Genomic DNA, 19,241 nt, shown 5'->3' on the forward strand with positions numbered 1-19,241 from the left:
TATATCCTAATTAATCCTATTTTTATCAGGATTATAATTTATAAATCCTATTTTTATTAAGATTAGAATTTTAAAACTAATCACTATATATATGCATGCACTATCAAAGGCTTTAAAGAAACACACACAATATTTCTTTCTTATCATAGTATAAAGTTTCTATGGAATATTTAGGTTTTTGTAAAAAGATTCAAGGGATGTTGATGAATAAAAATAAAAAGAGAATTATAAGTGCCAAGAAATTACAAAAGAAATGCAAAAATGCATTTTTTATTGTGTACGTGAGTGAAAAAAAAACTGAAGTACGAGGTTCCAAAAAAATATTTGTCTTCTACATTTTTCAAGAGATTCATCGATGATTTTCAAGAAGATATTGAAATTCGAGACATGAAGAATTTGGAATTTTCGGTGAATAACTGCACGGTCTATGAATTTGAATACATTCTTCAGTTTAACAAGATTCAACTCCACCCGTTGTGGGGTAAAAAGTAGAAGATGTAATAAATATGACATCGGAAAAAATAGCAAATTATTCTTTTGTTTTTAATTTCGATAGCAAATTATGTTAATTCTTTTCGAGTGTTGCTATGTTTTGTTCATTTGTTGTTTAAAACAACATCTTTAGTCTATTTTTATGAAATAGGTTTTGGAAAGGGTAAAGTATACGCAGTCGGCAGTCCATACCACTAACTCAGCTGAAGTATAGAGGTTGTTTCTAATAGACCTCCGGCTTAGACAAGTAACAAATATATATAATCAAATAAAAATTACAAAAGCAACCAACAAAAAGAAATATCACACTGCTACATAGTAAAGGAAACAAAACATCCACGTACAATGTAATACTATAAACTAGCTATACGAAATCATAGACATCACCAAAATACCACGAACAAGAGGCTACAATACACTACAAACACAAATACAAACAGAGGACTCTTCCCTACTATTACGAACGTACTCCTACCTACTACCCCTCTACTCTAATCCGCTTCCTTCCTATCAAGGGTCGTATCCTCTGTAAGTTGTAACTGCCCCATATCCTGTCTAATCACCTCCCTCCAATATTTCTTCGGCCTACCTCTACCTCGCCTAAAACTACCCATAGCCCAACCTCTTACACCTCCGAACCGAAGCATCTGTGTCTGAACTCACGCAACCTCACTCTCGCATCTTGTCCTCCACCGAAGCCAACAAACTCATGAATAATATTATGTTGAATATTGTAGACTATAAGAATTAATGTATTTGATAGAATTTTATTGTTCAAATAATGTATTATTCTCTTCCTTGCTTTATGGATTGTTTGGATGATTGTTATGTATCGTTTCATAATATGGATCGAATTGTTACCCTTTTGCCTGGGGTTGATCAGTCGACGATTTTTTTATCAACAAGCGAGGGTAGTTTTCTTATATTAAGTTTTGGGTTGAGGGCTAGAGAAATTTTTAAGAGAATTCGCGCAGTGTCATGATACGTAAAATTAGTGCTTGAATTAGGTTAGAAATTGGTGTGTTGGGATTTGCAAAAAAGCAACACCTTACGATGTTCATGACCAATTGGATCGTGACATATTAGTAAGCAACACCTTACGATGTTCATGACCAATTGAATCGTGACATATCAATAGGTACAAGAGGAGATCGTAAGGAAGCCGATCGAGTAGTTGTTTGTGGCAAGTCTGTATAGATAATAATAATACTGTGTTTATATGTCAAAAAACATCGTTGAAGTCATTTGGTGGAGTGTGTTATTACAAATACGTCATCATATTCTTCACTATTGTTATAATGCATACCAAACGACTCCCTTTAGAGATATATACTAAAATTTTGAAAACCCTTAACGACATTATAGTCAAGAAGAGGAAACCAAATTGAACGAATAAACCCACAAATCAAGTCAATTAGTGGTTTGGTTTTGATTTGGTTACCAACATAGGTTGTAATGCAGTGGATGGAACTGCTCCACCTTAGGTGTGGAGAAAACTCTGTTAGGAGCGCTGCCACCTTAATGGACCCTGCAATGCACAATGCGGATTAGTCGGGACTCCAATGCGGCCACCGAATGGGAAACCAAAAAAAAAAAAGATAAAAAGGCAGAACAAATATTTATTGATTTTATTTTTCAATGTTTCTTTATAGATATTTCCATCATCTCAAAATCAATATTTCATAGCTATTATTATTGTTCTTGGATTCTCGGAAACATCCTACTTCAACTGAGGTAATGGTATAGACTACTCCACTTTATGAGAATACATTGGATAGGTTGTTGTCGTCGTTGTTCATGGATTGGAAGTTAACTGAAACCAATAGAGTTGTAAAGGTTCACAGAGAGAGTTCAGTCTAGAGCGACAAAGGAAATGTTTCCACCAGAGCCATGGAAAAAGTATCCACCGAACCCAAGTAACTCGACTGCACGGCTAGAAACTAGCCCAGATAAAGCTACAGAACATACCGATGAGGAACATGTAACAAGAGAAACCAACAGGCAATTATAATATTTTTTGAATCAATCAATCCAAAACTCATAAAACATAACAAGTCTAGCATCAAAATAGAGGATTGACCTAAGTAATATCATCCCAAAGACAGACAGTGATGCAACTCTTCTTGCCTTTACATCACATGAACCAACCAAACAGGAATAAAAACTAAACAGCCTCTCTTCTGGTCATAGTTGACAACCAAACAAGACCAATGTCTCTCCCATGTCTATTATTTACTTCCCTGCACTGTGTTTGGCTTTCGTGTGAGAATCGAGGGCACCTTCAGAACCAAAACTCCTGCAAGGAACCGATATATGAATGCACCGAACATAACAAATTAAGAACTAGTTTTGTTGTGTTATAATCTACCTGTTGCATGGCTTGCAGTGATGAGTTCCGGCTGATTTTGGGGTCTTCCCAGCCTGCTTTGATGGGTGAGGTGTTGCTACATGGCCACCGCCTTTTTTGCCATCTAAAATCACCCAAAATATGAAGCAATTAGGAAAAATGATTCTCCTATAAATTGAATTGCACTAGTTGGCTACAAAAATGAGCCCATTTGATAACAAGTACTCCCTCCGTTTCAATTTCTTTATCTCTAGTTTAGGGCTACAAGATTTTGTAAGTCCTCTTTACATTCTTCAACTCCGTGTCAAGTCAAAACCTAGACAAACACATTGGGACCGAGGGAGTAGCAAATTACTTATTTTCTGTTACAACTTACAAATACAATGACCAAATTATCCTCATAAAACAATACAACTAATATCTAACTTGCACGGACTCTTCACTTTCGAGGCCGCACCAGTGTCGGATTTCTCAAAAATACACTAGTTTCGGAGAATCCGACACTCACCCGCTGACATTTTTGAAGAGTCTGAACAACATAAATTAATATGCCAATCAAAAAGTGGAATTAGCACCTCCAAGTGATAGAAAGCATAGACTACTACTCCCTCAGGTTCATATTATTTTAGTGTTTTTGCCCGTTCCATTTCGATCCAAAATAAATGGGTATTTTACATAACAAGGTATTAATTTCATCGACCAAATCCATCCTTATTTACACATTTCTAAGTTCTTCTCGATTACAATTCCCTATCGAGTAAATTTACTCTTGCTATTTCTTCAAGGCATTTGATGCCATTTGCTTTCGCTCAAACAGATGCAGATTTAATCAAGGGTAATTTAGTCGAAAACCTTCTTAGTTTCTTGCGTGTATGTCATTCCTCAAGGGGTGTGCCGAAGGTAAAAACACCAAATAATATGGACCAAAAGAAGTAAACAGAAAATAAAAGAATGAGACGAACCAGTTTTTTGAGGAGTGGTCAACTTTGCCTTTTTATCAGTGACAGGTGTTTTTGTAGCAGAATCTGCCTTCCTCTTTTTTGAGGGCTCAGCCTAAAATAGAGAGATGAAACCACATAACAACAATAAATCATCCACCCCAGGAAAATCAGGAAGTCAAAAGGATTAAAAGAATAATAGACTACCTTCTTCGGCGTCTCCTCCTCACTCTCATCACTGTCATCAGAGTCATCCTCATCCTGAAGATAAAATAAATGCCTTCAAGTCATATTCATAAATTAAACATAAACAGAAAATACCAACTGCTTATAGGAGGATTTCAATCTGCAATGCATCATTACATAGAATACGCTTCTAAGCTTACAGAGATAAAACAGTTCAGTTATTCAAATCATTAAAGCACTTTTGGAACTGGCTCAAGTACCACTCCAGCCCAATCTAGCAGAAGCAATGGCTTTATTAGCTAGTATCGGATGTGTATTTCTAAAGGATGTCAATAGGTCCAAGCTGAAAGATAATAAACTGCTGGTAGACTTTGCCAATGGCGCCTATATGACACCTTGGAAATTATGAATGAAATAGAAGGATTGAAGAAAGTGAAGAACCAAGTTAGCTTCCCTTAAGCCATGCTTATCATAAATGAATCTCAAAAATTCAGTTTTTTGCTGATTTAAAAGATCTGTGAAAGGCCTCATGTCTGTTGATAGCCATGCTTATGATCAATCCAAACAGGCTCTAAATAAGTGGTAACCCAATTTTTGTGCTTTTATTGGACACCCTAATTATTGCAATAAAGACCATGACAGTACTTTATACACCCTGAACATATAAAAATGGATGTACCTCGCCCCCATCAGAATCATCTTCATCGTCATCAGAGCTGTCATCTTCACCGTCTTTGCTAGGTTCCACAATCTTCACCTGCTTTCCTGAAGTAGAATCCTTTCCAGCATTAGTTTTCCCAGCCTCGGGTTTTCCTGAAGTCAGGTAACCATGTTGATAATAACGTTAGCCAATCAAAAAGTATCCTGCATTTATTAAATTCACATACTATCATGGTAAATAGCATTTTCCCTACCATTATTTGCAAGAGTGAGGGGGATGTCCTCATCAGACTCTGAAAACACAATAACACCAGACTGAATAACTTATCAAAGAACAGTAGAGATATCCAAACAAAAGAAAATGTGCATTTACCATCATCGTCTTCATCATCCTCTTCCGTGACCCAAAGAAGTTCAGTCAAGGTAACAAAATACGAAGATAATTTACATCGAAGGAAAGTAAATGTACAAAAGATATAAAAGTCAACACATAAATGAAATAGGATATTCCTCAAATGGGTTAGTGGCCTTGTATCCAAAAAAGTAGACGCTGCCACTTTTCAAGTTGTGTGATAATTCGAAGTCTCTATCAAAAACCAGGTCAAACTGCTGTTGAGGCACCTTCTCCGAGTTGAGTGTCCCAAGAACAAGTTTCTTGTCATCAATATTCACGGACAAGCAGACATTTTCTGATTTATTATTCTTCAACTCACCTAGAGATGCCTGCAGATAACAACATAGAAATGCGAATTAGATAATGACAACTAAGAATAACTAAGCTTGTCAAGTCGTAGCAAATTATAGAACCTGTGAAAGATGCAAAACCATCCCATCTCCAGGCTGTACAGACAAAGGCTCTCCACTTTTCACCTCAGCACCTAAACACGGGTAGAAATTTAAAATAAGAAACACGAGCGTTATGGAATTGCAAAACAAGGAGTAATAAGTTAAACATGTTCTTGTAAAAGGGTAACAAAAACATAAGACAAATAAGAGGACATTTGAATTTTGAGTAATAGTTATAAAACCCTATAACAACATACCAGTGAAATTCCACAAGGGGGTATGGGGAGGTAGTATGTACGCAAACCTTACCCCTGTCTTGTGGAGGTATAGAGGTTGTTTCCCAAAAAGAACCCTCGACTCAGGTGCAACAAACCAAACAGATATACCCTGGAAACAAACCTTTCTTTGTACAGTGAACTCACCCCTTCCAAAAGTCAAAACCCCCTAAACTAAGGCCCCATAACAAATGCAACTCATATATGTTAAGCATAAAAGATGCTAAGTTGAGGCTTCTAGTTATGTTAGCAACTTATATAAACTGATATAACCCCCCCAAAAAACAAGTACTCTCTGCGCAAACATTAATCAGACAGAACATGTATTAGTAAAGTAATAAGGCTTCACTGATGTTTGAGTATAAACAAACACCCACATACAAACAAAAATGTAAATAAAATATGTCAAAAAACACAAAAATAAACAGAGAGACAAACATAAATTCATTAAAGAGCAATTCAAATCGAAAGAATCAGAGATTTAAAAAAAAAAAAAACGCAAAATGAATGTCAGCACTAACCTCAAACATTTCTGCTAATAAAATCACACAACACTTTTTTTATAAAGTGCAAAGATTTCATTGATTAAAAATAAAGCTCCAACTATGTGTGGGTCCAAGGAAGGACCGAACTACAAGGGTGTATTTGCAAACAATCTTACCTTACATTTATGCAAGAGTTGAACACATGAACTCCGGGTCACATAAAACAAATGCATGGATACAAACCAAAATGTAACAAATATGTAAAAGGAAAGAAATCTCAACAAATACTACAACAACAACTACATACCCAGTGTAATCCCACAAAGTGGGGTCTGGAGGGTAAAGTGTACGCAGTCCATACCACTACCTCAAATGAAGTAGAGAGGTTATTTTCGATAGACCCCGGGTCAGGACAAAAATCACAACAAATATTAACAGAAAAAAATACACACATAAACTCATACATACATGAAGGAGCAATTGAAATCAAAACAACCAAAGATAGAAAACATAAAATGCAAATATATGCATTAACCTCAAACATTTCTCCTAATAAAATCACACAAGACATTTTTTTGATAAAGCAATAATAAGATTTCATTGATATTTGAGCAAAAACAGAAGCCCGCATACATACCAAAATGTAAAAAAGTATGCCAAAAATCACACAAAAACGTCAACAGAACAACAAAGATAAATACATAAAACAGCAATAAAACTGGAAACAAACAAATATAGAGAACGCAAAATCCCATTTTTGGCGAATCCGAGCAGCATAGGCCTGCATTAACCTCAAACATTTCTCCTAATAAAATCACACAATATTTTTTTGATAAAGAAATAATTGCATTTTATTGATATCTGAGCAAATACAAACGCCCGCATACATACCAAAATGTAAGAATATGTCAAAATCACACGAAAACATCAACAGAAAAACAAACATAAATACATAAAACAACAATAAAATTTGAAACAAGCAAATATATAGAACGCAAAATCCCATTTCTCGCAGAGTTCGAGCAACATAACCCTGCATTAACCTCAAATATTTCTGCTAAAAAATTCACACAACCCTTTTTTCTTAATAAAATAATAAGATTTTACTGATATTTGAGCAAAAACAAATGCATGCATACAAACACATGAAAAAAAGGAAAAAAATCACACAAATATTAACAGGAAAACAAACATAATTACATGAAATAGCAACTGAAATTTCTGAAATTCGAATAATCAAATAGCTTTTGTGTGTGCGTGTGAGTGTGTGAGAGAGAGAGAGATTTACCCCAAAACTCCATAGCTGCAGCAGCTGCTTTTAGGGTTTTAGAGAGAAATTAGGGTTTTAGGGAATGAGAAATGAGAAAATTTGGGGGTTTATAAGCGGGAGAGACTTGGGTTTTGATACTCTGTTTCGCGGACTACCCTATTTTATTTTATTTTTTTATTTTATTTTATTTTTTATTTTTTATCTTTTCCATTCAAATTTTTCTAGGATTTTTTTTCCCTTTTTTATGAATTTATACGACTAGACAGAGTGTTTGGTAAAATTTCATTGTTAATTATGCATAAAATAATACGTAGATTTCTTGGTCATTTGTACATGTACTTCCTCCGTTTCATCTTCAGTTATAAACATAGCACCCGAATATGAAATAAAAGAGAAGTTACTTAAAGTACGCAAATTAAAAAAAACTTGGTACGAATTTAAATGGTCTATTTCAGACTCTCCCAGATATAGAAAAAGACTTTCCTTAGTATTAACAGTCCGCGTTTTGAATTGGAGCTCCCCTCTAATTCAAGTCGGGCGAGTTTCTAAATTATTAATCAACATTGCATTAATTTTGTACGAATAATTCATTTTTTCTGTTCACTTTTACTTATAAGTTTTTCACATTTTAAGAGTCGATCTGACTAATTTTTTTAAGTTAAATTAAATTAGATTAATTCAATAATAGTAAATTTAGTGTAGTCCCACAAAATAAAAACTAGAAATGGCAGAATGTATACATACTTTATTTCTACCTCAAAGATAAAGCGGTTATTTTCATTAAACCTCAGTTAAAGAGAACAACAACCGAGATACTTGAAATAACATAAGTAAAACTCGTTATAAAAAATAACAAATTGTAGCTAAAATAATGCTATATAAAAATAATAATATAATCAAACTACGTGATACAACAGGTAATTACAAAAATCGAAATACAAGAATACCGTAATGGACAACAAGACACTACACTCCTTTTGCCTGTTGGTATGGACATATTCCTACCTACCACATCCTAATTTGTGTCATCGATACTTTTCTATCAAAGTCATGTCATCGAGAAATTGACACTACATCATGTCCAACCTAATCATCTCTCCAAAATATTTCTCTGATCCACCCTTTAAAAATCTATACACGATTAATTTCTCATGCCTTCACACTGAGTCATATATGCATCTCTCCATCACATATTTTAAATTTTATATAATCTTGAATTATATTAAGCTGATACTATATCCACCTTGATTTAGATTAATTCAACATTTTAAGCTAGGGTCTCATTATCAATTTCCAAACATTCTTGACAAGTTTTGAATGAAATTTAGGTGAATTGTGTTTGACCATGGTATTTGAGAAACATATTTCACTTTTAAATTATTTTAAAAAATGAAATTTCACTCAAATACTAACTTTTTCTAGTATTTAAGAATTTGAATTATTTGTCAAAAATGCTGCTACGAGAGAGCAAGAAAGAAAATCAAGTAATTGTATTTTAATCAGCCCCCCCCCCCCCCCCTTTTGGGTATGCAAGTACTAAAGGATCGTGAGATTAATTATCTCGAAATTAGTTATCTTACCCTCAAGAAGAGATAAAAAAAACACTATAATTTTGGGATGAGTTATTCCATACATTTTGTCCCAAATAAATATTGAATAAGCTCTTCTTCTAAATTAACCTCGCAATAAACTCCTCTACTAAATTAATTTCAAAATTAATTATTCTTATCCCTCCTACAAACGACCCCCAAGAGTCCTTTCACTACCAGCCAGCAAACATCATCTGGCTGAATCTTACCAGTATCAACAATGAGAAATTATATGATCAAATATTATTTATCAAGTTTATCTCCCAAAACTATTTGCGAAATTTTATGACCTAAAATTGTGTAAAATTAAGTACAACAACAATATATTCACTGTATTTTCATATAGTGGGTTCGTGAAGGGGAGTTTGGATTAAAGAGGACTCCCAAGTTGTCTAATTAAGTGGGAGTGCTCCAAGTTTTTTAAATTTGGTGAGAGGAATAATTTTTATTTTTTTTAAGTTTTTCGTCCCAAAAACTTGTTTCAGTTGTAGAACAACTTTTGCAGTTGTTGAACAACTGTGGGAAGTTGTTCAGACAACTGATGCAGTTGTTCAACAACTATCTCAATTGTTTAAAAAGATTTAATTTTTTTTTCTTAATAAATTTGTGGGATCCACTTGTCCCCTTTTCTTAATTGGAAACTTGTGGGGGTGTTTTGACTCATTTCTCTCTTCGTGAAGGGTAAAAGATAAATAATTCATACCAATATGTTCGAAGATGCAGAGAATGTTTTCGAATGACCCGGATCATAATAAAGGAACAATGAACACAGTAGTAAAATTGAGTCAGTGTGTTAGAAGGTAGCCCACCAATTTAGTATCCCCATAAATAGCAAGCCTACCAGGCGGACATCTCTATTCAACTGAACTCAAAACTCAAAACTGTCAAACAAATGGATCTCAATCAACTCTTCATTTCACTCTCTCCATCATGCACTTCGGTCAGCATCTTTTTCGTTACTCTATTCACTCTATAAAATCCACTTTTTTCTTTTTCTTTTTTGACAACCACGTTTTTTCGGGTCAACTTTTGCGCACCTCAGATTAATTCCATGCGATACCTATGGAAATAAATTACCTAAGGGGTCATTTGGTGTGAGGTTCAAGGGATAAATAGTTTTGAGATAAAATAATAGACTATGATCCCATATATTTGGTGTGTGTTATTAGTTAGGATAGGAAGTACCATAGTGATGAGAATAGCTAATCCCGTGGTTAATTATCCCGGAATACTCTTTCACAACCAAACGACCCCTAAGTGTTTTTTGTCTTCGCTAGAATTTGAACCCGAGACTTCATGTTTGACCACTGGCCATACCTTTGGACGCATGTAATTTATTTGTTACTGTACTTTTATTTTTGATAACCGTGGTGTTTGGACCAGCTTTACCTTGTATTTTTGTTTTTGTTAGGATTTGAACATGAGAACTCATGGTCTACGTTGCTCGGACTACTCAAAAATGTCATCGGATGCATATCGGATCCTTCAAAAGTAGTACATTTTTGGAGGATCAGACACGAGTGTGACAACATTTTTGGAGAGTTCAAACAACTTAGCTCATGGTTATCAACCACTTTATTGACCACTAGGCCACACCATTGGGTGCGTGTAGTTCATTTATTACTTTTGTTTTTGATAATCGTGGTGTTTGGACCAGCTTTACCTACTATTTTTGTTTCTGTTAGGATTTGAACATGAGAACTCATGGTCTATGTTGCTTGGAATCTTCAAAAATGTCATCGGGTGCGTGTCGGATCCTTCAAAAGTAGCACATTTTTGGAGGAACCGACACAGGTGTGACAACATTTTTGGAGAGTCCAAGCAAGTTAGCTCATGGTTGTCAACCACTTTATTGACCGGCTAGGACACACTGTTGAGTGTGTGTAATTTGTTTATTTGTTTGTTTTCTAGCTAATTTTGTTCATGTTTGGTGAATGTAGGTTGCTATGTTGCTATCTTTTTTTCTATATTTAGCTACAGTTGGATCTATTCTACCCGGAAAACTTGTTCCTGGGGTGACTTTATCTGACGGAACTCGCCTTCATTATCGTTGCAATGGTAATACCATGTCTTTGTACATTTCTATATGGTATAAATTGATGTATCTTTTGAGGGGCGGAGTCATGATTTGAAGTTTATGGGTTCTGATCTGATTAACGATTTATTAGCTTGTTTTAGTTATTGGGTCCGTAATTAGATATTGATGCTTGTTTAATGGATTTCTTAATACAAATATAGTGGTGGAGCCAGGATTTGCACTAAGGGAGTTCAAAATATGAAGAAATAACACACGACGAAGTGAAAAGGGGATTCAATGTGTAATCTAATATATACATAAAAGATAATTTTAACCATGTATAGATAGTGGAATTTTCCGTTGAAGGGGTTCCCATTCCTAACAAATATAAGGTTTAAGCAAAAGCTATTGGGTTCTTATGGACTTCGACCTAATAATGTAGCGTTATTGCCAATATCTTCATAGGCTGAGTCAGGATTTGAAGTTTATGGATTCAAAACTTGCCAATGAATCTATAGCTTATTTTAGTTAATGAGTTCGCGATTAAATATTTATGCTAATTTAATGGATATTCTGATATGAATATAGGGTCTAAGCAAAAAGCCTTTTGGGTTGGTCGTAACTCCTACTTAACATTGTAGGTCTGCCCTTTTATATTTTTATGTTTCTCGATGTGGGTCAAGTTCAGATTGTGAGTTTGTTCTTGCTATTTCAGGTTTGTTATCACTTCTGTTGTTGGTTTTGCTTCTCGGAGTTGGGTCGCAGATGAATCTTGTTTCACCTACTGTGAGTGTGAAACGTTTCTTTTGTTACAAAGGATGTACAGTTTGGGTTCATTTGCGTTCCCTGTTTATAATTTTGTTACGCAAATATTGTTTGCAAAAGCTTCTTATGTGGATGAGCGAGGAACAATTTCCTATACTCTGTGTAGTATTGTGGTGTGGCCCTTCCCCGAACCCTGCGCATAGCGGGAGCTTTAGTGCACCGGGCTGCCCTTTGTGTAGTACCGATGAGAGTGAGGATTTATAATCATTGTTCCCAAGAATCTCAACTCCGATGGAACAAACATTCTGTTGTTGGTTTCTTTTCCTTGCATGTATGGTGAGATTGAGAAGTTGTCAAACTATTTATCTTCATTATTCCTAGAGAGTAACTTGGCGACATACAAAAATGAAATAGAAGGAAAGATTCTGCAATTGATGCGAGTGCACATTGATTCGTTAAAGGCATTTAATTTGGCGCCAAAAATTGCCCTCTTATGCTACACTGTCAAATATTTCCGAAAAAATGAGAAGGTTCAGAGTGTTGTATGTTTGGACTACTGGAATGAGTTTAGGTGTAGCAAGAGTTAGGAGAGGTAGACCGTAAAAGAACGGGAGGAAGGTGATTAGATAGGACATAACAGAGTTTCAGCTTATCAGCTTATCGAGGACATGCCCTTGGATAGGAATTTGAGGTTGACGATTAGAGTAGAAGGTTAGTAGGTAGCCGAGTGTTGTCACATGTTATGTGGGATTGACGGGGGCCTTGCCTCCTTCTCTCAATGTGAATTACTATCTGTTGTTGCATCTGCTTTGTATCTTGCGATTTTGTTGTCATATTTTTTTTCATCCGAGGGTAACGATCTCTCTACCCCTCAAATGTAGGGGTAAGTTCTGCGTACGTCCTACCCTGGTATGGCGTTGTCTGTTTCGGGTGTACTATTAAGAGATGAAATCATGAATTCATAATGCATTGCAGGCTATAGCAGACAGAGGACTTGAACTTTTGTCGACAACCTTTATCTTTAGTGTTCTTGTAAGTGAAGATTGCCGTACCATAAGAAAGTAATTTATTCTCGATTATGCTTTTATTCACACAAACTTTCTTGTTCTACCAAACGTTCTAGCCAACTACACGTTTCATTCCGACAACTTAATTTTCTATGACTGAATGATATTTAGGTGACGTTGATGCTTTATTTGGTTGGCTTGAACTCACGTGCGAAGAGTTCGTCACTGAAACCTCACGTCTCAGGAAATTTGATCCATGACTGGTAATTCAATTTACTCTATGATGTAGTTTATATTCCGAAAAGTTCTTAACATTAATAAAACGGTAATGTCATTCTCTGTTGAACGGTCTTTCCATCCATTCTTTGATCTGTCTTCTGTATTTGGAGACAGTTTGTGAAGTTACCATTCAACATAAGATTTTTATTGAATCAAACATGAAACTAATACGGTGAAACTTATGCCAATTGTAGGCTGATAATCGTTATGTCTTTCACCACATTGAAGCAAGATATTTATTTTGTTCTTGACATTCAATTTTTGTTGATTACTATTTCCTTGACTAGGTGGTTCGGGATACAACTAAATCCTGAATTTATGGGCATTGATCTCAAGTATGTATTCATATCTCAGACCTTCTCTTCACCATTGTGACAAGTAAACAAATCGAGAATTCAAAGTTTTCATCATGCTTTAATTTGAGTGGTTTATTTTGTTGGATACGCCCGATAGTAATCATTTTCACGTTAACGACCAATCAATAAGCTGTCATGTTTTCAAATAGTGAGTTGTGGATTTGTAAACCTTATTTCATTTAGCTTTAAAAATGATTTTTCTATTGCTTCCTGAATGGAAGAAACTATACAGAGCCTAGTGTTACAGCATCCTTAATTTGTTTGGGGTGAAACGGGTCCAAATGGATATTGATGATTCATATGGACGCTTCCTGACTAATTTGGGATTGAGGTGTAGTAACTTCCTTTTTACCTAAGTGAAATAATATCTTGAAATGAATAACCTATATTTTTCTGATGAGCCGAAACTCAATTTCCTGAAATCTCCAATCGTAGTTAAATTCCTAGTCAAAGAGATTTTGAGAGGCCAAAATATTTTTTTTTGTTCTAATGACTGTCAGCTTCCATATCGATGCCATTTGGTTATTCTTTTGACTTCTTTGCTTAATGATGAACTTTCTGCTGTAGATTTTTCTTTGTTAGAGCTGGTATGATGGGATGGTTACTTATCAATCTTTCAGTTCTTGCAAAATGTATTATAGAGGACAAATTAAGCCAATCAATGATTCTCTACCAGATATTTTGTGGGGTAAGTCGCTGTTTGTACACTTCCAAGTATTAGTTCTCGAGTATGTGCTTGCGATATTTAAAACTTCTTTTTTATGCATTTAATTGCAGCTCTACATCCTTGATTACTTCTTCTATGAAGAGTTCATGACTTCCACGTAAGTTGGCAGCTTTCTTCTCCCTTAACTTCTTAAGATTTAAAAGTCGTTGTTTAGCAAAGAACTATTGTTTCTCTTTTTTCCGTTTCTTTAATTTAGGTTATCTGGCTAGAATTTCATCCCCCCCACCCCCCGCTCCTAGTCTCTTCATATTTATTTGTTTTGTTTATTATGCTGATCTAAAATCTGAAGTGAATCATATCCATATGGCACGTGTTGGAGTCCTACATCGATGGGTTAGAGGGTCCTTGGTCTCCTTATATGGTCTTGGGCAATCCTCACCTCGTGAGCTAGCTTTTGAGGTTGAGTTAGGCCCAAGATCCATTCTTTACATGGTATCAAAGCCAGGCCCACCCAATTCATTGTTTCCGATGTTGGGCCTCCCATCTTATATTGTCCATGCTCTAAATGTCCAGATGTCCAGTCCTGGGCGTGGAAATTACGAGCTTAATGTGGCTAGACGGACTGCAGTCTAAGACAATGGCAGCACAAGGGAGGGTTTAGCTGTTTAGCCACGAGAAGCATTAGCCTAGGTAGGATAATATAGTTGCTGGTCATTTCGTACTTTAACAAGGTAGTGCTGGAAGCTGTATATTTAGGGGTCATTTGGTTGAAAACAAGTTTATCCCGGGATAAGCTCCTCTTCTAAAATAATCCCGGGATTAGTTATCCTTATCCCTCCTACCAAACGACCCCTTAAAGGATTATGAGGTTTGCCGGCCCAACTTGTTTGGGACTGAAGCTTAGTTGTTCTTTATGAGATAGCTGGTTTTGGTCCCTGGAGTCATGGTCTGAGAATCGGAAACTAGGTGGAAGTTGGAAGCGGAGGAGTTAGAGTAGCATAGGTTGTTTTACGTGGTCTTTGGGTAGTTGATTAGTAGCCTGGCCATATCGGTTAAATGAAAGCAAGAAACTTTCTCTGAATTTTATACACCCAATAACATGTCGGTCGAAATGAAGCGACTCTGAAGAACCTTCGCTTTCGGCGCTAAGATTTGAATCATACGGAACACAACTATTCTCGTGTTAGGTTTTCATGCTACTTGAGCGTTTACCAATTCAATATTATTGGTAGCATGATTTTATATCCAAAATTTGTATTATCAAGGTTCGACCTTTCTAAGCCCTAAAATGTATAATATTTGGCAGAATGATATGCTTCTTTGTCGGCCAGCGACCTTTCTTTATTGTCTTAATTAATGTTATCTTCCTCCATTAAGTTTTTCGGCGTCTATGATTGTGTAAAATCTTGTTTCTCGTTTCTCAGATGGGATATAATCGCAGAGAGGTTGGGCTTCATGTTGGTTTTTGGTGATCTAGTATTTATACCGTTCACCTTCAGTATTCAGGCATGTATTCACAACCAACTCTTATCTCCACATGCTAATCTATTTATATATGAATTATGACACCTTTGATATCGGTATAAGACAAATGTGTATGACACCTTCGGTATCGGCATAACACAAATGTATAAGATGTAACTGAATTCTGTTAGAGTTGTGATTCGAATTTTGTTGATCCGGCCTTGAAAGTTTCGCGGTGCGACCCATGTTTGTGATTTTCAATGGGGTCTGTGGTGGCAACGTAAGGATCGGGCCAATACTTTTATGTTTTTGGGCCTAGGAACTATTTGTATGTACATACTATATAAGTGCAATTAGTGGGTCAGTTTGGATATTCAGAAATTACGTCGTGCTCCACATTGTACTCCTCTCCTTTCATAGTCAAATTCCTCTGCCTCTACCCGTGGTTTTTCTCGCAAGGGTTTCCACGTAAATCTGTGTGTTCTTGTTTTCTTTCTGCTTGTGGTTTGCTTTATTCTGTCCGATTCATAACAAATTCTCTTCAAAAACATAGTTTTGAGCCATCACTTCTTACGTCCTTCGTTTCCTACTAAATGTCATGATGCCTAGTCTCGACCGTGCCAACATATATTTTTGAAATGATAAAGGTTAGGCCATGCCAACATATTCACTTTCCTGGAATTTATACCTCACGTCATGCTACGATATTTCATTGCTTCCTGCTTGTAGCTGTAAATTCATATGAATGAGCGAGAAGTCGTATTAACTGTTGTAGATAATATCCAAGAAGGGCTCCTTATATAAGAGTCTTAGTCTACTTATAATAGGGGAAGTAATTATTCTGTTCGATTAATAAGACAAATAACTATTCCCCTCCATTAAACACAAAATAGTCAGAAATAACCAGTAAGTTTCCTACGTAACATTCTCCTGCTCGAGTTCAACGATCCTAAACATATTTGCATCCTAGAAATCTAACATAATGGCCCTAAGCATATTTGCCACATTATTTTTCTTGATTTTCAACTGTAGCAGGAATGTTTTAGGATTCTTGGCAATTGATAATTCCATTGGCATGATTGTGATTATCATGGTATCAATTTCATGGTTGAGTTGGTTTTGAAAGGAGTGTAGACAGTTTGTGTTTGGGTTCAACTGTGTCCTGCTGTGCGTTAGATTGTATTTCTACTAGTTTGATATTTTGTGCTAGGACATGTGGAGATGGCCTAAGTTGCTCGGATTCTCCAAAAATGTTGCCGCAGCCGTGTCGGATCCTTTCAAAATACACTATTTTTGGAGGATCCCACAAGCACCCGTCGACATTTTTGAAGAGTCTGAGCAACATAGGAGATGGCTAATGACTCTACCTTATCAAGAAAAGGGATAATAATATGCCGGAGTGGGAGTTCTCCATTTCGGTGCAGCCATTACCATATATATATTTATATATAATTGGAGACAATGGCACACAAGAGTAACAAACTGAGATAGATGAAGCTGATCCTGGTTTCCAACTTTGGTTTCTATTATATCGATGAGAATATTACACCGGAGAAACGGGTGTATGGGAATGCATTGTTCTCAATGTCTCACGCTTTTTTCCATTTACATAGAGACTTTATAATGAAGATATTTACACTTGTTGAACGTTGCACAGTACAAAGCTAGATTAGCCTGTTTACTATCTAATAATATTTCTCTTCCTTTTCAGGGTTGGTGGCTTTTGAGTAACAAAGTTGAGCTAAAAACGGCAGCAATAATTGCCAATTGCCTCGTCTTTCTTGTTGGGTAAGCATGCAAGGCCCTCTCAGTACTATTTACGTTCTCTCCGCTGTCATTATGTTTGCACTTGTTCTTTCTTTTGCTTTCACTATTGTTTCTTGACGCGTATCCGTGTTTTGGAAAAGGTACCTTGTGTTCAGAGGAGCCAACAAGCAGAAGCATATGTTTAAAAAGGATCCCAAGGCACCCATATGGGGTAAGCCTCCAAAAGTTATCGGAGGGAAGTTGCTTGCTTCCGGCTATTGGTAAGCTCTCGACCTTGCTTTTTTCTGTTAGTGTTCGCGAACATTCCATTCGTGTTGCTTGCTTATGCTTCACGATATCAATTCTACCATTCTAAAGTCATAATCAAAATATTAAAAGTTCTTTGCGTCTCATAAATTCGGAACGAGGGTACATTTTGTTTGAGTTTTATCTTTAAAAACAAATCTAATAAGGTGAAACAAAAAGTTTTTTAGTGCTATTGAGAGAAAGAGGAAGCTGTTAGTACTGCCAACATCAGCTCTGGATTTAGTCTGCATAGACACCATTCGTGCATACGATAAATGTATCAATATTTAACCATACCTAAGTGCTGCGATGCTATGTTGCTCGGGCTCTTCAAAAATGTCAGCGGGTGCGTGTCGGATTCGCCAAAAGTAGTGCATTTTTGGAGAATTCGACACGGCTGCGACATCAAAAGTGAAGAGTCCGCTCAACTTAGCTAGGATGAAGTCGTATGATTGGTTTTCTACATTTTACATCAGCCGAATGAAATTTTGTTTAGAGGGACCTATGATTTTTATCAAGTAGTCCAGGTCTATCAGAAATGACATCTCTATCTCCGAAGGTAGGGTTAAGGTCTACGTACACGCTACCCTCCCTAGACCCCACTTGTGGGATTACATTGGATATGTCGTTGTTAATGATGTTTTCCCCCCTGGTTATAGTATGGCTTCTGAAGCTCATCAAATGTGGCACTGGTAGCAAAAATGGCACATAAGTTTATCGTCGGTTCTTCAAATTTTCGAATTTCTAAATTATTCTATATTTTCTGAAGGGGCATTGCACGACACTGTAATTACCTCGGGGATTTGTTGCTGGCATCGTCTTTTAGTTTGCCTTGTGGTATAAGGTAACAACTTTGAACTCTATGCGTATTCAATTTCAACCTCAATTTGCTTCGTAACAAAAACACTCACATCGCTCGTGCAGTTCTGTGGTTCCATACTTTTATCCCATATATCTTCTCATTCTGCTAATATGGAGGGAGAGAAGGGATGAAGCTAGATGCGCGGAGAAATACAAAGACGTGTGGGCTGAATACCGTAAGCTTGTTCCTTACAGGATCTTACCTTATGTTTACTAGTTCAATCGTCTGTCTGTCCACGTTGCTGTGCATTAGCGTCAAGATTAGCCTCACTGTACCGTACCACCCAAGCCGGAGAAGGGACAAGCTCAGGGACGAATATCGAGCAGCTTTATCATCTCCTCTACAGAAATAAAGTTTTTCCAGAACCAACTTGTACACTAGATGTGCTCTATCATGGTAGGCTTTAAGTTAATAAGATGATGTGTGCCTCTTGTATTGAATGTCAACTATGGAATTACTTCACCTGGTTGGTTGGTGATCTTGGAGCAAGTTAGTTATTGATGTGTCCTGAAATTTTAGTATCATTTTTCCAACATGAGACGAGGGTCTATCAGAAACAATCTCTCTATCAATAGAGATAGTGGTAAGGTCTGCATACACCATCCTCCCCGAACTCTAATTACACTTACCAAGCTGAAAAAATCGGACAACCATTCCCCAATGTGCCAATCGCTAGCACATCCAGGGCTCCCAGGCCCAGCTCAGTTGTTTTTCCAACTTGAGACGAGGGTCAGAAACAACCTC

General features: G+C 36.3%; 2 protein-coding genes across 4 annotated transcripts; one reads left to right on the plus strand and one right to left on the minus strand.

Annotated features, from left to right (window-relative positions):
* Positions 1-2,474: 2,474 nt before the first annotated feature.
* Positions 2,475-7,657, minus strand: LOC107843190 (histone deacetylase HDT1). Of its 2 annotated transcripts, none has more exons than XM_016687401.2 (10): positions 7,458-7,657; positions 5,431-5,501; positions 5,132-5,346; positions 4,997-5,022; positions 4,878-4,916; positions 4,643-4,776; positions 3,985-4,038; positions 3,802-3,892; positions 2,861-2,963; positions 2,475-2,788 (listed from the first exon to the last, which is right to left on the minus strand). In XM_016687401.2, exons 1-10 carry the CDS (start codon positions 7,468-7,470, stop codon positions 2,725-2,727), a joined length of 810 nt encoding a protein of 269 aa, XP_016542887.1. In that variant the 5' UTR covers positions 7,471-7,657; the 3' UTR covers positions 2,475-2,724. The 2 variants fall into 2 exon arrangements, with proteins under 2 accessions (XP_016542887.1, XP_047251937.1); XM_047395981.1 differs by having other exon boundaries at positions 4,643-4,728; positions 7,458-7,600.
* A 1,832-nt stretch (positions 7,658-9,489) lies between these two features.
* On the plus strand, positions 9,490-19,018 carry LOC107843191 (delta(14)-sterol reductase). Of its 2 annotated transcripts, XM_016687402.2 has the most exons (13): positions 9,490-9,968; positions 10,969-11,086; positions 11,761-11,831; positions 12,786-12,842; positions 12,989-13,080; positions 13,384-13,431; positions 14,020-14,140; positions 14,230-14,276; positions 15,544-15,625; positions 17,295-17,371; positions 17,491-17,610; positions 18,405-18,479; positions 18,560-19,018. In XM_016687402.2, the coding sequence occupies exons 1-13, from the start codon at positions 9,921-9,923 to the stop codon at positions 18,711-18,713; spliced, it is 1,110 nt and encodes a 369-aa protein (XP_016542888.2). In that variant the 5' UTR covers positions 9,490-9,920; the 3' UTR covers positions 18,714-19,018. The 2 variants fall into 2 exon arrangements, with proteins under 2 accessions (XP_016542888.2, XP_016542889.2); XM_016687403.2 differs by lacking the exon at positions 12,786-12,842 and having other exon boundaries at positions 9,719-9,968.
* The last annotated feature ends 223 nt before the right edge of the window (positions 19,019-19,241 follow it).

This window comes from Capsicum annuum, chromosome 9, assembly GCF_002878395.1.
Source record: "Capsicum annuum cultivar UCD-10X-F1 chromosome 9, UCD10Xv1.1, whole genome shotgun sequence".
Taxonomy (NCBI): Eukaryota; Viridiplantae; Streptophyta; class Magnoliopsida; order Solanales; family Solanaceae; genus Capsicum; species Capsicum annuum.

What these genes read in the sequence shown, in the direction of transcription:
- LOC107843190 (XM_016687401.2), bottom strand. An exon ending in GCCACTAACCCATTTGAGGA is followed by an intron (nt 5,023 to 5,131) that starts ATATCCTATTTC and finishes TCTTTGGGTCAC; the next exon opens with GGAAGAGGATGATGAAGACG. An exon ending in GGATGATGAAGACGATGATG is followed by an intron (nt 4,917 to 4,996) that starts GTAAATGCACAT and finishes TTGTGTTTTCAG; the next exon opens with AGTCTGATGAGGACATCCCC.
- LOC107843191 (XM_016687402.2), top strand. Translation starts at nt 9,921, where the DNA reads ATGGATCTCAATCAACTCTTCATTTCACTCTCTCCATCATGCACTTCG. An exon ending in TTTATGGGCATTGATCTCAA is followed by an intron (nt 13,432 to 14,019) that starts GTATGTATTCAT and finishes TTTCTGCTGTAG; the next exon opens with ATTTTTCTTTGTTAGAGCTG. An exon ending in TTGCTTGCTTCCGGCTATTG is followed by an intron (nt 17,611 to 18,404) that starts GTAAGCTCTCGA and finishes TATTTTCTGAAG; the next exon opens with GGGCATTGCACGACACTGTA.